The sequence below is a fragment of the Hyperolius riggenbachi genome, chromosome 5 (genome assembly GCF_040937935.1).
Source record: "Hyperolius riggenbachi isolate aHypRig1 chromosome 5, aHypRig1.pri, whole genome shotgun sequence".
Taxonomy (NCBI): domain Eukaryota; kingdom Metazoa; phylum Chordata; class Amphibia; order Anura; family Hyperoliidae; genus Hyperolius; species Hyperolius riggenbachi.
The window spans coordinates 27,948,577-27,972,947 of record NC_090650.1 but is presented as its reverse complement, the minus strand read 5'-3'; the positions used below and the strand labels follow the sequence as shown (position 1 = coordinate 27,972,947).

Genomic DNA, 24,371 nt, shown 5'->3' with positions numbered 1-24,371 from the left:
AGCCACACTGGTCCTTTTTATCCTTGTTTATTTTCCTTCATATTAAAACTTGAAAATAAGAAATATATCAATTTAAAGGATGGAGATAAAGTTTAAAGTCAATTCAACACATATTTAATAGAAAATTGCATATATTTACACAGATCTGTACATCAGTAAGGAAGAAAAAGGTACAGTGGGACAGGGTTCCCAAAGAGGGACTGTCCTTCCACAAGAGGCTCAGTTGGGAGCTATGGTGTGGCTAAAGCTGGGACAGGTCTTGGTGTCCCCTTTTCCTGGTTCAGAAGTTGGGCGGTGTGGTATAGAGTCACTTAAGCACTTTTGCAGTAGAAAAATAAATACATTTAGAGCTAGGACACACCAAAAATCGCTAGCGTTTAGCATTTTTTTAAGCGTTTTTTTATAAGCAATTCCAGACACGTGCCTAGCGATTTTCTATTAATGCCTAGCGATTTTTGGAGCTCTTTGGTTTAGCGATTTTATACTTTTTTTTACAGTTTGACCTGGAAGTGAACCGCTTTTGCAAAAACAAAAACAAATGCTAGGTAAATGCTCTGTTAAGAGCTTTTTAGAGTGATTTTCCACTTTTCCTATAATCTACATTTAGGTGTTATCACTTTCAAAATGCTGCAAGACCCGCGTTTGCATTTGGTAAAAAAAATCACATCGCCCTGGTGTGAGCCATCCCATTCAAAAACATTAGCCAAGCACTATTTGAAGCGTTAGTGTTTTTAAAAGCGCTCAGAAGCGCTCTTGGTGTGCACAAGCCCTTACATATATGGGCACATCAGTCCTGAAAGAGGGACCAATAACAGAAATGGCTGGATGACTGGATAGTGTACTTGTTAAAGGGGCACTATGGCGAAAAATTGTAAAATTTAAAATATGTGCAAACACAGACAAATAAGAAGTACGTTTTTTTTTTCCAGAGTAAAATGAGCCATAAATTACTTTTCTCCTATGTTGCTGCCACTTACAGTAGGTAGTAGAAATCTGACAGAAGCGACAGGTTTTGGACTAGCCCATCTCCTCATGGGATGATTCTCAGCAAGGCTTTTATTCTTTATAAAGATATTCCCTAAAAAGGATTTAAACCATGATGATGCTGGCCAGCTTCCCTGCTCGCTACACAGTTGTTTAGCAGTTGGACAGAGCAACTGCCATTCACTAAGTGTTTTTGAAAATAAATAAATTCCAGAGAATCCCCCCAGGAAGAGATGGACTAGTCCAAAACCTGTCGCTTCTGTCAGATTTCTACTACCTACTGTAAGTGACAGCAACATAGGAGAAAAGTAATTTATGGCTCATTTTACTCTGGAAAAAAACATACTTCTTATTTGTCTCTGTTTCCACATATTTTACAATTTTTTGCCATAGTGCCCCTTTAAGGGCACTGTCTCTGACATGAAAGAGTAGGGTTTGAATCCTGGCTAGGGTCGGTACCTATCCAGTAAGAAGTCCTCGGGCAAGACTCCCTAGCACAGCAGGGTGGCCTCTTGAGCGCGCCCTGGTGGCTGCAGCTCTTGAGCGCTTTGAGTCTGACAGGAGAAAAGCGCTATACAAGTGTTCGGATTATTATTATAAAACAAAACAAAAAAAAGAGATTGAGGGATTTTTCCCAGAGAGGGCCAGTCCCTCAGAAAAAGGGCCAGTTTTGTGCTGAGGTGATGGGTTGTCCTTCCCCTGACATGCTGGCAGGCATGCTTGTGGTGAGGCATTCTCTGTGAGACCAGCAGATGCAGAGACACTAGACCTGCAGGTTACAATTTTCCTCTCTGGGTTGCTGCGTTTCTAACTTCCTCCCTGACACAGGAGCCGTCTCTGTGTGGATGTGTTTGCTCTGCAGTTAATCAGTAACTGCTGCCTCACCTGAACACACACATCAGCCTCTCTGGGGGGGAGCTGGTTAATTCTGACACTGAGGGTCCACAAGGAAATCCCCGATAAAGCAGCCACTCTCTGCTCCCCGGGAGGGAAGGGGTTAAGGTGAAATTGACCTCTCCTGTGACCCTGAAGGGTTAAAAAGTCCTGTGTCCTCTCCATGGCTTGTATGTGACATGTGACCAAGGCACAGACCTGTGCTCCATGTGTGAGGGTCAGGACCCCTCCACCTCTCACACTGGCCTTCTATGGACTTCCTTCTGAATCAGGTGAGATAGGCTGTAGCACCACTAGAGTTAATGAGAGGAAACTGCCTGTAGGCTGTCCCCGAGTGACCATTGTACAGAGTTTACATTTCATTGTTCCCAGGCAATGTATTCTTACTACAGCCCATGTGGGCAGTTCTCTCACAATGTGTTCTGACTCTGACTGTTTCCTGATGGTGTATTGTGTGTCTGACAATGAATCTGAGTGTTTCCTGACACTGAGCATACAGTATTCCATTCCACCTGTTGTCTGAGAGACTGGATTCTGTATCTGGCTGTTCTTGTACAATGTGATCTGAATCTGACTGTTTCATGACATTGAATTGTACCTGTTCTCTGCCAATGTGTTCTGTGTGACTGTTCCCTTACAATGTGCCTGTCTGTCCCCTTACAGGGTTGCCAAATCATCCCTTTAAATACTGACACATCTTAGTTATACAGGTTCTGTGGCTAATTACAAATACTCAGTGCCTAAACTGCATCTAACTAGCCACAAGACCTGTATAATTCATATGTGCCCATATTTATAAGGATGAGTTGGCAACACTGTACCCTTACCCTAGGTTAAGTGTCTGAGTGTTCTCTGTCTCTATCTTCTCTGTGATTGTCCGTACTCCTAGCACTGGATCCTGTATCTGACCGTTCTCTTCCAATGCGTTCTGAATCTGACTGTTTCCTGACACTGTATTGTATGTCTGACTGTTCTCTGACAATGTGTTCTGTGTGTGACTGTTCCCTGACAATGTGTCTGTCCCCTTACCATGGGTTATATGTCAGACTGTTCTCTGTCACTATCTTCTCTGTGACTGTCCCCTAGCACTGGATTCTGCATCCAGGTGTCCTGTTCTTATACAACGTGTTTTGAATCTGACTGTTTTCTAACACTGTATTGTGTGTCTGACTGTTCTCTGACAATGGGCCTGATTCACAAAGTGGTGATAACTCAGTTATCAGACCTAAAAGACTTTAGGCGTGATAAGCTTTGCACCACTGAGTTAGCACCGTTTTGTGCTCTTTATCGCGCGCAAAGTCCCGCGCGCAAAGTTTTGCGCGCTCAATCGCGCAACTTCGCACGCAGCGCCCATAGGGTTTAATGGGCGCATCGCGCGCACTGCACCGTGCGCCGCGCAATTGCGCGCGCAAAACTTTGCGCGCGGGATTTCGCGCGAGTTTCATTTTATCACGCCTAAACTGAGTTTAGGCGTGATAAAGGGCTTTTCACAGGCGTGCAAACACTTTGCACCGCTTTGTGAATCAGGCCCAATGTGTTCTGTGTGTGACTGTTCCCAGAAAATATGTCTGTGTGTTCCCTTACCCTGGGCTATGTGTCTGACAGTTTTGTGACATTATCTTCTCGGTGACTTCTAGCACTGGATTCTGTATCTGGCTGTTCTTGTACAATGTGTTCTGAATCTGACTTTTCCACTGTATTGTATGTCTGACTGTTCTCTGACTATGTGTTCTGAGTGTGGCTGTTCCCTGACAATGTGGCTGTTCGCTTACCCTGGGTCAGGAGTCTGACTGTTCTCTGTCACTATCTTTTCTATGATTGTCTCCTAGCAGCACTGGATCCTGCATCCGACTGTTCTCTTACTATGAGTTCTGAGTCTGTCTGTTTCCTGACACTGAATTGTATATCTGACTGTTCTCTGACTATGAGATCTGTGTGTGACTGTATCTTGACAATTGGTCTGTCTGTCCCCTTACTCTGGGTTATGTTTCTGACTGTTTTCTGACATTATCTTCTCTGTGAGTGTCCCCTACCACTGGATTCTGTATCTGGCTGTTCTTGTACAATGTGTTCTGAATCTGACTGTTTCCTCTGTATTGTATGTCTGACTGTTCTCTGACTGTGCTCTGACTCCTGAGTGTGGCTGTTCCCTGACAATGTGTCTGTCACCTTACCCTGTATCTGAGTGTTCTCTTACAATGTGTTCTTAATCTATTCCCTAACACTGAATTGGATCTTCGACTGTTCTCGGAAAATGTATTCTTTGGGTGACTGTTTTATGATTCTGAATTGTATGTTTGACTGTTCTCTGAAAGTGTGATTTCTGTGTGTTTTCTGATGTATATATTTTCTGACTGTCTGGTGACACTGTTCTCTGTCACTGTACTGTATGTTCCACTGTTCTTTGACTGTTTTCTGTGTGTAACTGTTCCTTGACGTTGTGTTATGTGTCCGACTGTTCTCTGACATTGTGTTCTGTATTGAATGTTCGACTGTTCTCAAAGGTTGTTACTATTCGCTGACATTTACATTGTCAGGCTTACGACACTTTTTTCTGTGTCTGACTGTTCCCTGCCACTGTTCCATGTCTGTTTTCTGCATCCAAGACAAGTGCTAACATTTATTAAACTAGGAGGAACTTTAGCTTCCAATATGGTTTGCATGCAAAGTATATTATACTAGACACTTGCGCCACGGTGAGGCAAACCTCCGGGCAAGTGACCTAACCTAAATTTAAAACCTTGGGGGCAGCTAAGCAAAAAATGTGTAACTTACATTTGGTTGAACAGCGAGGAGAACGCCAGCGCATACCACTAAGGCTGCATCCGAAATGACCACCAGCTCAGTGTGCAGCACCTAAATAGATTTTCTGCAAGCAAACCATATTGGAAGCTAAAGTTCCTCCTAGTTTAATAAATGTTAGCACTTGTCTTGGATGCAGGGCATGCATTTTTCAGTCTAGCAGAGGCGGTGTATGCCTGTGCGATTAACCATTCAATTGCAGCATGTGTTTAGGGACGCGCAGCCTTTCCCCCCCCACCTTTTCTTAACTTTGTAACTATGTAACTGTCAGGTTAGCTGCTCCCAGCCCCTCCTCCTGAGTTTCCTGTTTGCATAATAAGTAGTAGCAGATTTGCATATGATTTGCATCTGAATTGAATGCAAAGTGTGCAGAAAATCTATTTAGGTGCTGCACACTGAGCTGGTGGTCATTTCGGATGCAGCCTTAGTGGTATGCGCTGGCGTTCTCCTCGCATGTCTGTTTTTTGTCTAAGCATCCTGTGTGTATCGGTTCCCTGACAACGTGCAATGTTTCTAACTGTTCTCTGACAATGCATTATATGTCCGAATGTTCTCTGAAATTGCGTTCTGTGGGCTTGAATCACTAAACCGTGATAACTCATAGCACGGACGTGCTAGCATTTTTTGCACGTGTTTTTGCGCACAATCGCAAATTTTCATGCACAGTTGCGTGCGAAAATTCACGATTGCGCGCAAAGCCTATAGCCCGGCCGTGCTATGAGTTATCACGGTTTAGTGAATCAAGCCCTGTGTGTGACTGTACCATTACTATTTTGTATGACTGTTCTCTGACAGTGTGTTCTGTGTCTGATTGTTCTCTGACAGTGTGTTCTGTGTCTGATTGTTCTCTGACAGTGTGTTCTGTGTCTGATTGTTCTCTGACAGTGTGTTCTGTGTCTGATTGTTTTCTGACGTTGCGTTTTGTATCTGTTTTTTCCTCTACAGCATAGTTTTTGTCCATCTATTGTCTGAGACCGAATGCTGTTATTGTCCTATGGTCATGTGTTGTTGTGTGAACACTGTTCCCTACCATTGTATTTTGTTTGTACTGTATCTGTTCTCGGTGAATTCTGTTGAATTCTGTGTCTGACTGTTTCCCAACACTGTATTGTATGCCTGACTGCTCTCTAACCATGTTCCGTGTATAAATAACATTGGCCACAATTCACTAAGCTCATCTCCTGTCTTTAATAATGATTTTGTGCAGTGTTTTGCTGTTATCATCATAGTGATAAAGCATTTAGTATTCACTAAGCAATGTACTTAAGCAAACCTTAAAATAAGGATTCTGTCCTTAAGTTAAGGAGTGATTTTTTATTAAGGTTTCAATCCTTAAAGAGACTCTGAAGCGAGTCTAAATTCTCTTTTCTAACCTGTATTAATGTTAAGCCCCATAAGCACAGCTAATCCGCCACTATCCCGCGGCAAAACGAGGGGTTAATACCCCCAAACAAAATCCCCCCAGCAAAATCCACGCCTTTCTTGGTCGTAAATTTTGCTCTTCCTGGAGGCAAAGCTATGAGCTGTAGCTCTGCCTCCATGCGCGTCAATCGCCGCACGGATCTCCGCCAGATGATAGGGGCTGGGGAGAGGCGGCGATCAGCGGGGATTGACGCACTTGAGGCAGAGCTTATGGCTGTAGCTCCATCTCAATCAGGAAGCGCTCACCCAACACAGGTGAGGGGATTTGGTTGGTATTAAGCCCTCGTTTGGCCGCGGGATAGCGTCCTTCAGCATCCGAGCAATTTTCTCCTTTCAGCGCTCCTTACATTCATTCGCCTATAACTTTATCATTACTTATCACAATAAAATGAACTATATCTTGTTTTTTTCACCACCAATTAGGCTTTCTTTAGGTGGGACACTATGCCAAGAATTATTTTATTCTAAATGTGTTTTAATGGGAAAATAGGAAAACATTTGGAAAAAAAAAACATTATTTTTCAGTTTTCCGCCATTATAGTTTTTAAATAACGCATGCTACTATAATTAAAATCCATGTAACTTATATGCCCATTTGTCCCAGTTATTACACCGTTTAAATTTTGTCCCTACCACAATGTTTGGCGCCAATATTTTATTTGCAAATAAAGGTGCATTTTTTTCAGTTTTGCGTCTTATCCCTAATTACAAGCCCACAATTTATAAAGTAACAGTGTTATACCCTCTTGATATAAATATTTAAAGATTTCAGTCCCTAAGGTAACTATTTAAGTTTTTTTTTTTAATTGTCATTTTTTTTAATTTATTTTAATATTACAAAAAAAAATATTGGTAACAGTTGGGGAGTGTGGGAGTTAATGAGTTAAAATTAATAGTGAAAATAATGTATGTGCATGTGAAAAATGTTTTTGGGTGTAGTATTACTTTTTGGCCACAAGATGGCCACATTTTTTTGCAGGCGTCCTACAAGCGTCGGAAGGACGCTTGCAGGAAGGGAGGCTGGGAAACTGAGTTTTTTCACAATGGTCGTGCTGCTTCTCATAGAAGCATGCCGATCATTGCGGGGGCAGAGATCAACGAACGGGAATGGATTTTCCCGTTCATTGATCTCCGGGCGAGCGGGAGTCGGCATGCACGATCGCGGGAGTGCGAGCGGGAGCGCGGACAGAGGTGGTAGCGGCGGGGGTTGCGTATATCTACGCTCCGGGCGGGGAACTGAAGTCCAAAGGAGCGTAGATATACTGTACCCGGGCGGCAAAGTGGTTAATATAGGTTAAAAAAGAGAATTGAGATTAGCTTCAGAGTCTCTTTAAAGTTACAAGAGAATTCCAAAGTTAAAGACAGGGGCCCATATGCAATTCACTTTTTTTTTCCTGAGTTTTATAGTAGGAGATAATTTTTCAACTTCTTTTTAAGATAACTTTTCTGCACTCTGGAATTGAAAAAGTACCAAAAAGTAGGTGAAAAAGTACTATCAACATTATTTTGAGTATTTTCCCACTTGCTGGTGGTTTAAAAAGCTTTTTATTTACAAGGGCCCATATGCAATTCACTTTTTCTCCTGAGTTTTCTCCTAGTTGATATTTTTACATTTGTCAATAAAATGCATTTTAAGCCATCAGAAAGCAAGAAAATGCTCAAAATAATTTTATTAGTCCTTTTTCACTTAGTGCTGGAAAGGTATTTTACATTTTCTCCTAAAATTTCTACTAGGAGATCATTTTTCATCTTCCGTTTAAAAGAACTATTCAACACTCTGCAATTGAAAAAGTACTATAAAGTAAGTGCAAAAGTAATGCCACAATTATTTTGAATACTTTCTTGCTTGCAGGTGGCTTAAAAGGGATTTTATTGCTAAGGTGTAAACACATCACTTAGGAGAAAACTTAGGAGAAAAGGTAAATTGCATATGGCCCAACAACTGTAAAGTGTGTGAGGAGTTATCACCTGGCCTGAGCTGTTGTTAAGTGGAGTGTTACTACAGACTACAATATAAAGTGAAGCATTCTGAGCTGTTTGCTTTATTTTTTATTCGTTTATGCAGAAGTGGGTTCTGTATAGAGAGAAATATACACAGCAGGCACACAGAGAATGAAGGCGAGAGAGACGCCAAGTATATATATATATATATATATATATATATATATATATATATATATATATATATACAGTGGGATGCAAAAGTTTGGGCAACTTTGTTAATTGTCATGATTTTCCTGTATGAATCATTGGTTGTTATGATGAAAAATGTCAGTTAAATATATCATATAGGAGACACACACAGTGATATTTGAGAAGTGAAATGAAGTTTATTGGATTTACAGAAAGTGCGCAATAATTGTTCAAATAAAATTAGGCAGGTGCATAAATTTGGGCACTAATTTTATTGATTCCAAAACCTTTAGAACTAATTATTGGAACTCAAATTGGCTTGGTAAGCTCAGTGACCCCTGACCTACATACACAGGTGAATACAATTATGAGAAAGAGTATTTAAGGGGATCAATTATAAGTTTCTCTCCTCTTTAAATTTTCTCTGAAGAGTAGCAACATAGGGGTCTCAAAACCACTCTTAAATGACCTGAAGACAAAGATAGTTCACCATTATGGTTTTGGAGAAGGATACAGAAAGCTGCCTCAGAGATTTCAGTTGTCTGTTTCCCCAGTTAGGAACATATTGAGGAAATGGAAGACCACAGGCTCAGTTCAAGTTAAGGCTCGAAGCTGCAGACCAAGAAAAATCTCGGATAAACAGAAGCGACGAATGGTGAGAACAGTCAGAGTCGCCCCACGGACCAGCACCAAAGACCTACAACATCATCTTGCTGCAGATGGAGTCACTGTGCCATGTTCAACCATTCGGCACACTTTACACAAGGAGATGCTGTATGTGAGAGTGATGCAGAGGAAGCCTTTTCTCCGCCCACAGCACAAACAGAGCCACTTGAGGTATGCTAAGCACATTTGGACAAGCCAGCTTCATTTTGGAATAAGGTGCTGTGGACTGATACAACTAAAATTGAGTTATGTGAGCATAATAAGGGGCATTATGCATGGAGGAAAAAGAACACAGAATTACAAGAAAAACACCTGCTACCTACATTAAAATGTGGTGGTGGTTCCATCATGCTATGGTGCTGTGTGGCCAGTGCAGGGACTGGGAATCTTATCAAAGTTGAGGGACGCATGGATTCCACTCAGTATCAGCAGATTCTGGAGTCCAATGTCCAGGAATCAGTGACAAAGCTGAAGCTGTGCCAGGGCTGGATCTTTCAACAAGACAACAACCCTAAACACTGCTCAAAATCCACTAAGGCATTCATGCAGAGGAACAAGTACAACGTTCTGGAATGGCCATCTCAGTCCCCAAGCCTGAATATAATTGAAAATCTGTGGTGTGAGTTAAAGAGAGCTGTCCATGCTCGGAAGCTATCAAACCTGAATGAACTAGAGATGTTTCGTAAAGAGGAATGGTCCAAAATACCTTCAACCAGAACCCAGACTCTCATTGGAACCTACAGGAAGCATTTAGAGGCTGTAATTTCTGAAAAAGGAGGATCTACTAAATATTGATTTCATTTCTTTTTTGTGGTGCCCAAATTTATGTACCTGCCTAATTTTGTTTAAATAATTATTTCACACTTTCTGTAAATCCAATAAACTTAATTTCACTTCTCAGATATCACTGTGTGTCTCCTATATGATATATTTAACTGACATTTTTTATCGTAACAACCAACAATTTATACAGGAAAATCATGACAATTAACAAGGTTGCCCAAACTTTCGCATCCCAACACACAGAAATTCACACACATAGACACAGAAACACACACAGACCTGAGCACACACACACAGCCACGGTCTCTCTCTCTTCTTCCCTGGCTGTCCTACACAGGCTAGCTGTAATCGTCCTGGCAGCAGGAGAGGTGGAGCTACATCCTGCCTGTGTGTGCCCCTCCCCTCTCTATCTACTGCATGTGAGAATAATAACTGATGGACTGGAGTAATAAGACTGTAAACACGTTTCACTACATGTTAATTAGGGGCAAGCATCTTTAGTGAATTTATGTTTGTCTGGCTGTTCCCGGCACTGCGTTGTGTGTCCAGCTGCTCTCTGTCACTGTGTTCTGTTAGTGCCTGCTCCATTATTATTTTTCACGTCTGTTTTCTGAAAAGGCTTCAATTTACCAATCATTGCCGCATTCAGTAATGCAGAAAACAGCTGATGTTACCAAACATCTTGCTAAGCACCAATTCACTAAGGCTGTTATTGCATTGAAATGGGAAATTACTGACTAGTGTGGTAAATTGCCCGCTTGTGTGGTAAATACCTCAACAAATGTAAATTCACAAAGATTAGAGCATTAGGTAAAATATGTACAAATGTTTGTTTTTTAAGACCAGCTCCGACCTGTCGGTAACTAGGAATCTGCGTGGGATAAAATTGATAGACTAAAGTATACTAAAGCAGACAGCCAATAGGAGCAGCCTCCACCTCCAGCTTCTCACCCAATTTGACCAGATGCATTGGAGGGCGGGACATGAGAACCACAGTGCAGGAGGAGACATTCAAAGAGGCTTTTTTGTGTCTCTTTCGATGTGCAGAAAAGCTCCCTGTAGTGGCATGCATGCACATCTAAAGGGATGCAGGAAGCCTTATGCTCTCTAACAAGTAGTCACAGGACAGAAAAGAATAGACCAGTTGTAGGAGAAGAATCCCATCTTGCTGCAGAGACCTACTCCGCAGCAGGTGAGACTTCAACATTACCGGGCAGGTCTTAGTGAATTGAAGGAACATTTTTCGGTATATTACTGATCTATTACCACATTTGTGGAAGTCATAGTGAATTTGAATAGAAAAAAGTCTAAAATACTGAATGCTGTAGTTTACCAACCTAATTTTTTACTTAACAGCCCTTAGTGTCGCCGCCTGAGTTTTGAGAGTCTGTGCACATCCTCACAATGTGCATCATGTGACTGGTGACCATCACTGTGTTCCGCAATTACTTCTCTGAAACCATACTCTTTGTCTGCAAGTTCTGTGGCAATGCCTACTGTGTCTGACTGTTCCTTGTCCATGTGTTCTTTATGTATGACTGTTGCCTTACTCAGTATTTTTTTGTCCGGTTGTACTCTGACAGTTACTGTACTGTCCAATCGGCATTATTTCAGATTGTCCCCTGACAGTGTTCTCCATGCCTATCATCATCTGACATCTGCTATGTCCATATATGGAGTTATGTCCTGTACTCCAGGGGTTGTGCACTACAGCTGGGGCTATGTCCATATATGGGGTTATGTCCTACACCCCGAGGGTTGTGCACTGTAACTGGAGGGCTACCTCCATATATGGGGTCATGTCCTGCAAGCAGGGGCTGTCACTGTCACTAAGGACTCTTTCACACTAGAGGCCGTTTTCTGCGTTTTACCGCTACGGCTATAGTTAGCGTTTTCCATGGTAAAATGAAAGTCCATAGACTTTCATTTTACCTTTCACACTTTATGCCGCGTTTTTGAGCGTTGCGTTTTGAAGCTCCCCAGCATTTTTTTCAGGGCCGACCGCGGCGTTTCTCATTTCAATTGATAGCCATGTATTGGTGTTAAAACGCCTTCAAAAAGCACCAAAACGCTGACAGCAGAAGGCAGCGTTTTAGCCTTTGCTACCGCTGCCTCTCGTGTGAAAGAGCCCTAAGGAGTTATGTTAAAATAGGGGGCACTGTCCTGCACCCCAGATATGGCGTATTGCAGACACACACCTGGGATTGAGAGGATTTCTGAAGCTAACCCGTTGCAGACTCCTGTCATTCTCACTGGCTGCAGGCTGCACATGATTTCCACGTGTGTTACGCTGTGTGACACAAGTGACATTGCCAAACTTGTCAATATTTGATCTCTATGAAATTAAGATAGATCTAAATGTCCTTATGCCCTTGTGTCGCTCTACAATCTCGTACTGTATAGTGATAAGCTACGAGGGGAGGAATTGTCCGCACAATGTCAGCCCAACCTCCTTGTGCTGTCCCCTCTCCTTCCAGTTCACTGCAAGCCCCTGTCCACAGCTTCTTCTCCTCTGCTGCAGAGCCACTGGCAGGCATGGATAAGGTAAATGTACCCACTGCTAGACTTGGATAAGGTGAATGTACCCACTACTAGACTTGGATAAGGTAAATTTACCCACAGTTAGACTTGGATAAGGTTAATGTACCCACTGCTAGACATGGCTATGGTAGGGGCACCCCTGTGGTAGATATAGACAAGGTTAGTGCTCCCAGTGGTAGACATGGCCTTCATAAATGCACCCTTATCAATGCACTCACATTGATAAGGTAAGGGCATCTGATGGTAGGCATGGGTAATCTAAGGGCACCTGGTGGTAGGCATGGATAGGAAAAGGGCACCTGGTGGAAGACATGGATAGGAAAAGGGCACCTGGTGGAAGACATGGATATGGTCAGGGCACCTGGTGGAAGACATGGATATAGTCAGGGCACCTGGTGGAAGACATGGATATGGTCAGGGCACCTGGTGGAAGACATGGATATGGTCAGGGCACCTGGTGGAAGACATGGATATGGTCAGGGCACCTGGTGGAAGACATGGATATGGTCAGGGCACCTGGTGGAAGACATGGATATGGTCAGGGCACCTGGTGGTAGGCATGGATACGATAAGGGCATCTGGTTGTAGGCATGGATATGGTATGGGCACCCTCATTTATGCTGAAGGCAAAGCAGCCAATCACATACCTTGTTCTTTTGAATAGGAACAGGGGTTGCAGAGGATGCAATGGTCACTAGGCCCCTGCTCCAGAGGGCAAATGGGGACCCTGCATCAGCCACTTCATCACATCTTTGTTGGCTCATGCCAGTCATGATTACCACTATGTAAGCTTTAGATAGTGGTAATAATTAATACACCATTATCTACTCAGTGCTCAGGCATCTTTCAATGCTGCTTGGGAAGGGGAAGGGGGGAGTATTGGTACCCAGTATGAAAATTGCATTAGGCACATGACTTTAGCTGCCCACTGACTTTTCCACTCTTGATTTCTATTTGTTTTCTGATCCTTTGGTTTCTCCCCAACCACACACACTTTTTTATTTAAACATTTTTTATTATGAGAGCTAAAGATGCACATTATATCAACTCAATCATGATTTCAGTGTTGGTTATTTCCAGTATTTGCTATAGACGGATTACACTGAGTCATTGACATGTGTCATATATCCCTTGAGCATCAAATATCTCACATTCATTTAATGACAGAAAACCATTCTGCACCCGTACATATAATAATATATATTGTTAACTGTTCTCTTAATCAAGAAGAGAAAAAAATAATAAGAGAATAACAAAAACAATACAAAAAAAATACTTTCCATGATGAATATGCATTATCCAAGAAGTTATCCTACTTTGAAACAATTGCCATTATTCAGTTATTTTTTTCTCCAGAGTTTTCTCCTAGATTATATTTTCACATCTTACCCATTAAATGCCCTTTAAACCCCCAGCAAGCAAAAAAATACAAAAAAAAAAAATTGGACAGTATTATTTCACATACTTTTTGTTACTTTTTCAGTGCTGTTCTATATGTAAGTTATATATATGTATACTATATATTATAATATATGTGCTTGAAGGTGCCTTTTTGCTTCCCGCCCTTTTTGAATTCTCTCCATCGCCCTCAGCGTTTTAATTTGTGTTTGTTAATTCCCAACTATAAAATGCCAAACTTACCAGTCTAACTTGCCTACAAATCATCTTTCTGTGTGGTGGCAGCCCTGGATTCATGCCATACCACCCACCATCTCACTTTCGTAGAAATTGTCTTCCAGTTTGGTGGCAGGAAGCCAATGGATTCCCGGTACCACCCACCAGTTGGACTTTTCTAGAAATCATCTTTCTGTTGGGTGGCAGGAAGCCAATGGATTCCCGGTACCACCCACCTGTCGGACTTTCCTAGAAATCATCTTTCTGTTGGGTGGCAGGAAGCCATGGATTCCCAGTGTATCACCCACCAGTCTGACTTTCCTAGAAATCATCTCTTTGTTTGGTGGTAGGCAGCCCTGGATTCCTGGTGTATCACCCACCAGTCGGACTTTCCTAGAAATCATCTTTCTGTTGGGTGGCAGGAAGCCAATGGATTCCCAGTGTATCACCCACCAGTCGGACTTTCCTAGAAATCATCTTTCTGTTGGGTAGCAGGAATCCGTGGATTCCCGGTGTATCACCCACCAGTCGGACTTTCCTAGAAATCATCTCTTTGTTTGGTGGTAGGCAGCCCTGGATTCCTGGTGTATCACCCACTAGTCCGACTTTCCTAGAAATCATCTTTCTGTTGGGTGGCAGGGAGCCATGGATTCCCAGTGTATCACCCACCAGTCTGACTTTCCTAGAAATCATCTCTTTGTTTGGTGGTAGGCAGCCCTGGATTCCCGGTGTATCACCCACCAGTCGGACTTTCCTAGAAATTATCTCTTTGTTTGGTGGTAGGCAGCCCTGGATTAACGGTGTACCACCCACCAGTCTGACTTTCCTAGAAATCATCTCTTTATTTGGTGGTTGGCAGCCCTGGATTCCTGGTGTACCACCCATCAGTCTGACTTTCCTAGAAATCATCTCTTTGTTTGGTGGTAGGCAGCCCTGGATTCCCGGTGTGTCACCCACCAGTCGGACTTTCCTAGAAATCATCTTTCTGTTGGGTAGCAGGAATCCATGGATTCCCAGTGTACCACCCACCAGTCGGACTTTCCTAGAAATCATCTCTTTATTTGGTGGTAGGCAGCCCTGGATTCCCGGTGTGTCACCCACCAGTCGGACTTTCCTAGAAATCATCTTTCTGTTGGGTAGCAGGAATCCATGGATTCCCAGTGTACCACCCACCAGTCGGACTTTCCTAGAAATCATCTCTTTATTTGGTGGTAGGCAGCCCTGGATTCCGGGTGTGTCACCCACCAGTCGGACTTTCCTAGAAATCATCTTTCTGTTGGGTAGCAGGAATCCATGGATTCCCAGTGTACCACCCACCAGTCGGACTTTCCTAGAAATCATCTCTTTATTTGGTGGTAGGCAGCCCTGGATTCCCGGTGTGTCACCCACCAGTCGGACTTTCCTAGAAATCATCTTTCTTTTGGGTAGCAGGAATCCATGGATTCCCAGTGTACCACCCACCAGTCGGACTTTCCTAGAAATCATCTCTTTATTTGGTGCTAGGCACTAGGCAGCCCTGGATTCCTGGCGTACCACCCACAACTTTCCTAGAAATCATCTTTCTATTTGGTGGTAACCCTGGATTCTACGGTACCACCACCAAGCTTACTTTCCTATAAATCATCTCTCTGTTTGGCAGCAGCCCTGGATTCCTGGCGTACCACCCACCATCTGACTTTTGTAGAAATCATGTTCCAGTTTGGTGGCAGGAAGCCAATGGATTCCCAGGGTACTACCCACCAGTCTGACTTTCCTAGCAAGCATCTCTTTATTTGGTGGTAGGCAGAACAGGGACAGAACAGGCATGGACAGAACACGTATGTGTTTTCTTTTGCTCTAGTTGTTGGATTAACTTATACTTTTGGGCATCTCCACCTTTACTATTACTGTTCCACCTCTGTTAAGAGGTTGTTTTTCAGTCTAGTCCCCTTAGGGGGACTTCCTAGGAACCACGAGCGCAACCTGTGAGGATCCTCAAAAACATTAAACTATGGCGGGAATTCCTCCATATGCCTTCTTGGTGGTTGCATTTTTATATCAACCAGGAAAGTGTGAGTAATTCTCTTACTCTAACCATCTCTTGATACTGTGCATCATTGTCTCCTGTGTTTTCCCTTTCTTGGCCCTTGGATTCTACGGGCCCATCCTTATCCTTGGTTTTAATTTGGCCACTAAGGTTTCTACCAACACATATTTTTTAGGGAACCTGGACTTTTCCCTGGCCATTGCCAACACATTAACTTTCAAGTGGTTGATTGATCAGGGATTGATTACAAACAAACAAACACAGAACATTTATATTGCGCTTTTCTCCTGGCGGACTCAAAGCGCCAGAGCTGCAGCCACTAGGATGCACTCTATAGGCAGTAGCAGTGTTCGGGAGACTTGCCCAAGGTCTCCTACTGAATAGGTGCTGGCTTACTGAACAGGCAGAGCCGAGTTTCAAACCCTGGTCTCCCGTGTCAGAGGCAGAGCCCTTAACCATGATGCTATCTACTATCCACCCACTATTACAGCTGATAAATTCTGACAGGCTAATACTGTTTGTATCCTCAATGGGGAGACAGATGTCCTCTGAATTCCTGCCATAAAGGCACAACAGGAAATGAGATGCAACTTTCTGAGGATGAACAGCGGAACCACAAAATAACTCCAACTGTCAGGATTTCATGGTGTCAGCTAGGTATTATCAGCTAATAAATAACCACACACACACAAAAGCAGTTATACTTGATAGGAGACCACCACTGGGGAGATCTGAATTCCTAAATAGTATATGTACTTTCCATAGCCTCTTAGCTTCAGCGCTATTCCAGTTAGAGATGATAAGTCAAAATAAAAGACTCAAATAAAAATATTCCTTGAATAAAATCTCCTTTCCCCAAAAAAAGAAGAGGAGGGAGATTATGTACAAGAATTATTTTTATTGGAGTGTTTGTTTCATTCTGTCTTCTCATCTCTAATTGGAAGAGCAACACAGCATAAAAGATTTAGAAATAAGTAGCCAACAGCTAATGCTAAGGATCATGGGAAGTGTAGCCTTGTGTTCAACGGGCAGTTTGTGCAGGAGGCGGAGTCAACCCATCCCAGCAGCTCTGCTTCTAGGAAAGTGCAGGAGGTGATAGAATGAGGCCAGAAACCCACTAAAATCACATCTTTGTTGGTTCATGCCAGTCATGATTACCACTATGTGTGCTTTAGATAGTGGTAATAATTAATACACCATTATCTACTCAGTGCTCAGGCATCTTTCATTGCTGCTTGGGAAGGGGGGAGTATTGGTACCCAGTATAAAAATTGCATTAGGCACATCATTTTAGTTGCCCACTGACGCTTCCCCTCTTTTCCTGATTACTATTTGTTTTCTGATCCTATGATTTTTTCTCCAACCACACACACTTTTTTTATTTACATTTTTTTATCATGAGAGCTAAAGATGCACATTATATCAACTCAATCATGATTTCAGTGCTGGTTATTTCCAGTATTCACATTGAGTCATTGACATGTTTAATTATGTCATATATCACTTGAGCATCAATTATCTCACATTAATTTAATGACAGAAAACCATTCTGCATCCGTAAATATAATAGTATATACGTATATACTCGTGTATAAGCCTAATTTTTCAGCATAAAAAATGTGCTGAAAAGTTAGCCCCCCGGCTTATATACGAGTCAGTGGAGCAATACAAATGATGGAGCAGGTTCTGTTACTGGCAGAGGAGCGTAAGGATCATGCACTAGTGATCCTGCTCTTACTAGCTTGCGCCCTACTGTGTCCATGCAACATGGTGTGCAGAGTGTGCTGCTCATGACTGTTTGTGTCCCCTGGCTTGTGGAGCTGAGCATGCAAGCAACGTGTCAGCGGTGCAATGATCGGGGATTATTCCTGTGTGGCAATCGCTGTGTCTCATATCTATGACGCCATCTAGTGGCTTCTTGAAACACAGCTGTATGATCCTGGGGCACATCTGGCTATGGGGAGGGGGGCTGACTTGTACTGGGGGAACATCTGGCTACTGTGGAGGGGGCTATACTGGGAAGGGGGCTTATATGTGAGTCAATCACTTTTTACTGGTTTCTGAGGGAAAAGTGGGTACCTCGGCTTATACACGAGTCAGCTTATATGTGAGTATATATGGTATTGTTAACTGTTCTCTCAATCAAGAAGAGAAAAAAAATAAGAGAATAACAAAAACAATTTAAAAAAATACTTTCCATTATGAATATGCATTATCCAATAGGTAAAATCTTTTCTTACCCTTACTTAGATTCTTAGATTTGTGACAGGTGGCGTCATCTTTACTGCTGGCAAAGTGCATCACTGTGTAGTGTTTGTTTGCTGTGTGTTCCGAAGTGAGCAGAAACAACACCCCTGCATGCACTAGGAGGCGAAGGCTGCATAACTAAATAGCCTAAGCTAAACATCACTAGGTGGGTAGGGTTGCATACCAATATACAGCAATATATTTATATAGGATATGTTTCTGATGCTGAAATTATTGTAAAATTGAGTATTCAATCTACTATATGTTAAGTAGTGCATCTTCAAGTGTATCCTGGAATGCCAGTCAATATTCCCTAAACTGCCTCTCTAAGCTGGATGCACCTGACCTCAGATGACATCACAGAACATTTACCTGCAACAAGCGTATTGATGGAGCACACAGGAAGTCACGTGACCCCCACCTTCTAGATATGCTAAATGAATGCAGATTTTTGTAAAAAGTGAATCACCAAAGAAGATTATGAAACAATATGATAAGAGATGGTAAATTAAATTTTGTTTTGCATGCAGATTTCATAGAAATCGTATGAAACGAAATCCTGGTACACACACCCAATTTTCACTGGCCAATGGATGGCCAATTATACCACCGCCATGTAGTATGAGAGCGTACCTTCACAACCTGTTTATTGTATTCAAAATCTGTTGGCCCCCATGCTACACAACGGTGGTAAAATTGGCCAACCGAAATAGGATGTATGTACCAGGCTTTAGACACTTCTCTACCACAGGTTTTTTCCCCTTCAAAAGCTCTTCCATTCATTCGATAATAACTTTATCACTAATTATCACACTGAAATCATCTATACATTATTTTGTTGTGGGAAAAACTAGGCTTTCTTTGGGCAGTTCTTTATGCTAAGAATTATATTATTTTATATGCATTTGACAGGGAAGAAGAAGAAAAAAATGAAAAAAAAATCACCATTTCTCAGCTTTCAGCCATTGTAGTTTAAAAATAAAATGTGCTATTGTAGATAAAACAGACACATTTTATTTGCCCATTTGTCCCTGTTACAATGTTTAAATTGTGTCCCTAGTACAAAGTATGGCGATAATATTTTATTTTGGGTTAGGGCTGAAGGAGTTTCAAAAATAATGAAAATGTATTTAATTTTTCTATGGTAAGTGAATAATGGTGTATTTGGAAGTAGTTTTAGTTTTTGGCCACAAGATGGTGCTATACGTACTCAGTTTTCTAAAAATAGAAAACAGAACCAAATATTTACGTTTATAGGTGTTTGTAAACAAGGACGTAGAAAAGCATGGCAGAAGTTGCTAAGTGGTTAAGGTGCGTACACACATCCAATTATGATTGGCCAATGAGTGGCCCATTTTACAGCTTCCATGTAGTATGAAGGTAAACAGATATTATATATTATGAACAGATTTTGTAGGTAAGCTCTCATACTACATGGAGGTAGAAAGATTGGCCAATCAAAATTGCATGTGTGGATGCCCCCTTTATAATATCACCAATCAAATGTGCTTTCTAAGAATTCTAACTTGGTCAATTCCAAACTGCTACAGTTTGTATTAAATTTGAAGGCAGGCTTATTGGCATCTGTAATGATAAGTAAGGAATTATCCTCGAAAGTGTCTCTAAAAGCTTTAAGATTTTCCGTGCATGATTGACCCGAATATAGCTGTTTATGGATGATCTCATAGTGCGACAATAGCCTCCGATACAATACAAACGCTAAATGCTATCCCTGGGTGATAGAGACCACCGTGCAGTATAAGTGCTGGTTAGCCACAAGTACAAAATGCCTGGGATCATAGTACTGTGTGCACAGGATTACCCAGAATCCTCCTGCCCCCTCCGCTCCTATAATTAGCTCATGTCCTTACCCAGAAACTATCTTTGAGCCTGAGGGTCAATTACGCGCTGTGTTGCATAGACTATGGCTCTTCCTTAGGTTTGCTGTACTGGGTTATTTCATTATTACTGACATAGCTTTCTAGATATCCACGTGCATGAGAAGCAGTCATGTGTCTAAGGCTACTGCCTTACGCTGAGTATATCAGCATAGTATAGACCCTCAGACTAGCACACATCCTGAAGTATTTCAGCAGATGGGCTTATCAGTGTCTTCGAACCAGGTAACAATCTCCTATTGTGCTCGGTAAACACGCTGTAATGTATCTACCTGGCCTAGATTCACTTTAATTATTATAACCACCCACTGCTGGTATCTCCAGGGTTGGTTCAGAAAACGGATGAATTATATCACCTATTTTTTTCAACTCAAGGATAAGGAGAAATCATTTTTGAAATAAACGGATAAGGGTCCATGGGCCATATGCAAATAACTCTTTCTCCTGAGTTTTCTCCTAGGAGATGAGTTTTCATTTTCAATGTATAATAACTTTTTAGCATTTTCCAATAAAAAAAATCCCAAAAAGTAAGTGAAAAAGTACTATTAAAATTATTTTGAGTATTTTTTTGCTTGCTGGTCATTGAAAAGGCCTTTTATTGACAAGTTTGAGAACATCACCTAGGAGAAAACTCAGGAGAAAAAAAGTTAATTGCATATGGTCCAAGGAGAGATAATTTGGCCTATATGCAATTAGCTTTTTCTCCTGAGATTTCTCCTAGGAGATCATTTTTCATCTTCTATGTAAAATAATATTTCAGCACTCTGTGGCCCATATGCAATTATTTTTTTTTCACCTAAGTTATCTCCTAGGAGATAAATTTAATCTTCTCTGTAAATTAAAGTTTTGGCATATTACAACTGAAAAAGTACCAAAAAGTTGGTGAAGAGGTAGTAAAAAAATATTTTGAGCATTTTCTTGCTTGCTGGTGGTTTAAATAGCATTTTATGACAGTGTATGAAAATATCACCTAGGAGAAAACTCTGGAGAAAAAGTTAATTGCATATGGGCCTATAACTGAAAAGTACCAAAAAGTAGGTGAAAAAGTACCATCAAATGATACTATTTTATTGCTTGCTGTGGTTTAAAAGGCATTTTATTGACAAATTGTTAAAATATCTCCTAGGCGAAAAAGTTATTTGCATATGGGCCCTTTATGAGATACATTATATAAGTGTCCCTATTAATTTAGGTTTATCTCCTGAGTTTTCTCCCAGGTGATATTTTTACACCTTGGGCCATATGCAATTCATTTTGTCTCCTGAGTTTTCTCCTAGGAGATAATTTTCAATTTCTCTTTAAAATAACTTTTCAGCATTTTATGTTTAAAAAATATACCCAAAAGTAGGTGAAAGATTACTTTCAAAATTATTTAGAGTATTTTCTTGCTAGCTGGTGGTTTAAAAAGGCATTTTTTTAAAGGTGTGAACATGTTACCAAGGACAAAACTTAGGGAAAAAAGTGAATTGCATATGGGCCCTTGTCAATAAAATGCCCTTTAAGCCACCAGTAGGCATAAAACTACTTAAAATAAATTTGAAAGTACTTTTTCACCTACTTTTTACTATTGTTTCAATTTCAAATTGCTGGGAAATAACTCAGGAGAAAAGTAAATTGCATAGGGGCCAAAGAGAGATAACGCATGAGAAGAAACAGATAAAATAGATAAACTGTGAGCTAAAAAGGTTAAAGGTTTATTCACAAGATGTATCTGACAAATGATCTCTCCTCACCTGTCTTAATTCATGATTTATCTTGTTTATCTCTTAAATTATCTCCCTTTGTAGTAGAGGTGAAAAATAAGTAAGGTGAGATGACTAATGAGATATGTTTGTGAACCAACCTCTATGCATGAAAATTGTAGATCAAGGGATTAGTCTCTCTGTCCAGAAGCCTATGGTGACCTTGATTCTTTAAGAAGAATTAAGTCTTGAAAACTCGAAAAAATAAGTCTTGAAGTTTTTTTTTATTGTCCGAACTTACTTTCCCTTCTCTTTTGTATCTAGCCACCTCCGGAACTTACTCCTCAGACGTCTCTCCAATATGAAGAGGAAGGAGATGTCATCCAGGCCCTTGTTGTGGAGAGATTTGAAGATATTCTTCAGGATTCTCATCCTCGAAGCCCAACCGAGCTTGGCAAGAGCTACAGCGAAGAAGACTTCCAGTGTAAGTTGGGTTTGCCATTGTATAGAGAATGTTTAGGATGACAGATGGCAGCAGTGGTGAATCAGAAACATAGTCAGAGAGGCTGGGGAAGCGTGAGTGATAGGGGGCTAAAATGGATGGGGGTGATGGGGGAGGAAATTGAATGAGTGATATTGATGCCAGTGGTGTTCAAATATTACCAAAGACAAGAAGACAGCAATAGTGTCAGGCTATTCAGGTTTTTCAGGTATAGTGTCACGTTATTCCAACCTCATGTGTTCTGCTCTTGGTCAGGCAGTCTTCCACCATCCCCTTCAGTGACAGGGTAACCCCTCCCCCCACCCGTCCAGGTTTCGCCAAGATAGAAACTGCTCCTTCCTCCCTTTAGTGTTCCCTCATTGTATTTCTCCTCGCTACATTTCTCTTCTCATAGTGCATCCCTTTAGAGTCCCCTCATATTGATTCCCATCACCTCAGCGCCCCCTTGTAATGTCTACCTTTAGTTGCCCCTCATATTTTCTGTCTTTGGTGCTCCCTTATAGTTTCCCCCTCATAGTGTCCCCTTTCATAACAGTGTCCCCTACTATAACCCCTTCATAGTGTCTGTCTTTACTTCTAACTAATAGTTCACCCTCCTTACATGGGGTCCCCCTTTAGTGCCCCTTATAGTTAGCTCCCTTATAGTGTATCCCTTTACTTGTCTGATAATTGGGCCTTTTAACCTCTTTAAGACTCTGTGTCTATGTCCCCAGTAGGGCCCCATCAATATGTCCCCCATCAAGTGCAGAGTGGGTAATGGGAATTAGTATTAGAATGAGTGTTGGACATGGGGAGTAAAGAAAGTGATGGCAAATGGGGTGTAGAGTGAGTGATGAGAGAGGGTACTCATAGGGATGGAGGCATCCAAGTGTAAAACACTATTCTATAGACTTCTAATATGTAAAAATAGAGGTAATCTCTTACCTCTCCAGTCGATAGGATACCAGTAGGCCCCCATATCCTGTCTACTCTGCTTTAATGCACTGTGTATTGACCCAAGGAAGTGGGCTGATACTCTCGAAACGTGTTGTCCTTTTTCTGGATAAATATTTTTCCAGTACTACTGGTGTCCTATCTTCTCGAGGTTTCCTCTTTATTTAAATATTAGAAGTCTATAGAATATTCTTATACACTTGGGCGCTTCTATCCTTACGAGTATCTAGCTAAACCTTCTTTGGTAATAGTTTATTTCACAAAACTAAAAAACCCAGGAGAGTGACCATCCAGCAGGACCTGGAAAACCGAAAGGGGACGATTAATTTCCCATGGGCTTATGCGGTTGTGAGTATAGCTGTATATACTTACAATTCTCTAAAATCTCTATGATACTGCACCATTGGGGTCCTGGTATCTCTTCTTGTCTAGCTGTTCCTAAGTACGAGGTAACTACAAGGATCACCGAAATCTCCCTATGATGAGAAAGGGGGGTGTAGAGTGAATGAGTCCTCTTTCATTTGAACCATGACAAAACAAACACAGTCAAATTTATTGCACATCTAAGTCGCATCATTGATAATGTCTGGCTGAAGTGGTAACAGAATCCTCCATTTCTCATCTAGTGGTGGTAATTTTATTTCAGATCATCGCCAGTCATCTCTACACATCCACCAGCCTCTTTCGTCCCACCTCCCCCCTGATGCCAGCCGGGACCTTCGCAAACACAAGAAGAAGAAGAAGAAAAAGAGACGGACTTCAATGCCTGGAGACACCCCAGGGACCATCCAAGAGAGGGAGGAAGACGAGGAGGAAGAAACCGATGGTGACAAGACACCTGATGAGGGAACCGAATCATCAGAGCTACAGGTTTGTCACATGTGTTCAGCCTCTGATATGGCGTGTTCTCAGCATAGACAGTTCAGTTCTTACAGCCAATTTCAGAATTAAAAAGCATAAACTATCTAGGGGTATGATATCTCTCTTCTGACACGTTCCCTTTGCAGTTCTTTCCAGTGCAGGATGATGTCTCTCAGAGAAATTCTGGGGTGGCGCCGAGTTTCTCTATAGATCCGGGAGCCAAGGACCCCAAGTCGGAGACAGCTGGGTAAGTGGACAATGACTTCATAGCTGTATGGTGGACTTCATAGTATTGCTTTCCACTTAAACATGATACACAAAACTTGATTCTCAATGTTTCTCCAGTCATTAAAAAGGTCATGGTATCTTGGTGTCATTCGTTC

The 24,371-nt window shown here is 41.7% G+C and overlaps 1 protein-coding gene across 3 annotated transcripts in view; it reads left to right on the top strand.

The window, feature by feature from the left end:
- The window catches only part of SLC4A2 (solute carrier family 4 member 2), a 134,556-nt gene that overhangs the window by 61,865 nt on the left and 48,320 nt on the right, over nucleotides 1–24,371 (top strand). For 2 of the 3 annotated variants that reach the window (XM_068235249.1, XM_068235250.1), the window contains exons 3-5: nucleotides 22,017–22,176; nucleotides 23,774–23,997; nucleotides 24,135–24,235. In XM_068235249.1, coding sequence (XP_068091350.1) covers nucleotides 22,017–22,176; nucleotides 23,774–23,997; nucleotides 24,135–24,235 — 485 coding nt within the window. Of the gene's footprint in view, nucleotides 1–1,885; nucleotides 2,151–22,016; nucleotides 22,177–23,773; nucleotides 23,998–24,134; nucleotides 24,236–24,371 lie in introns of those variants that run through there. The other variant, XM_068235252.1, reaches the window with a different exon arrangement.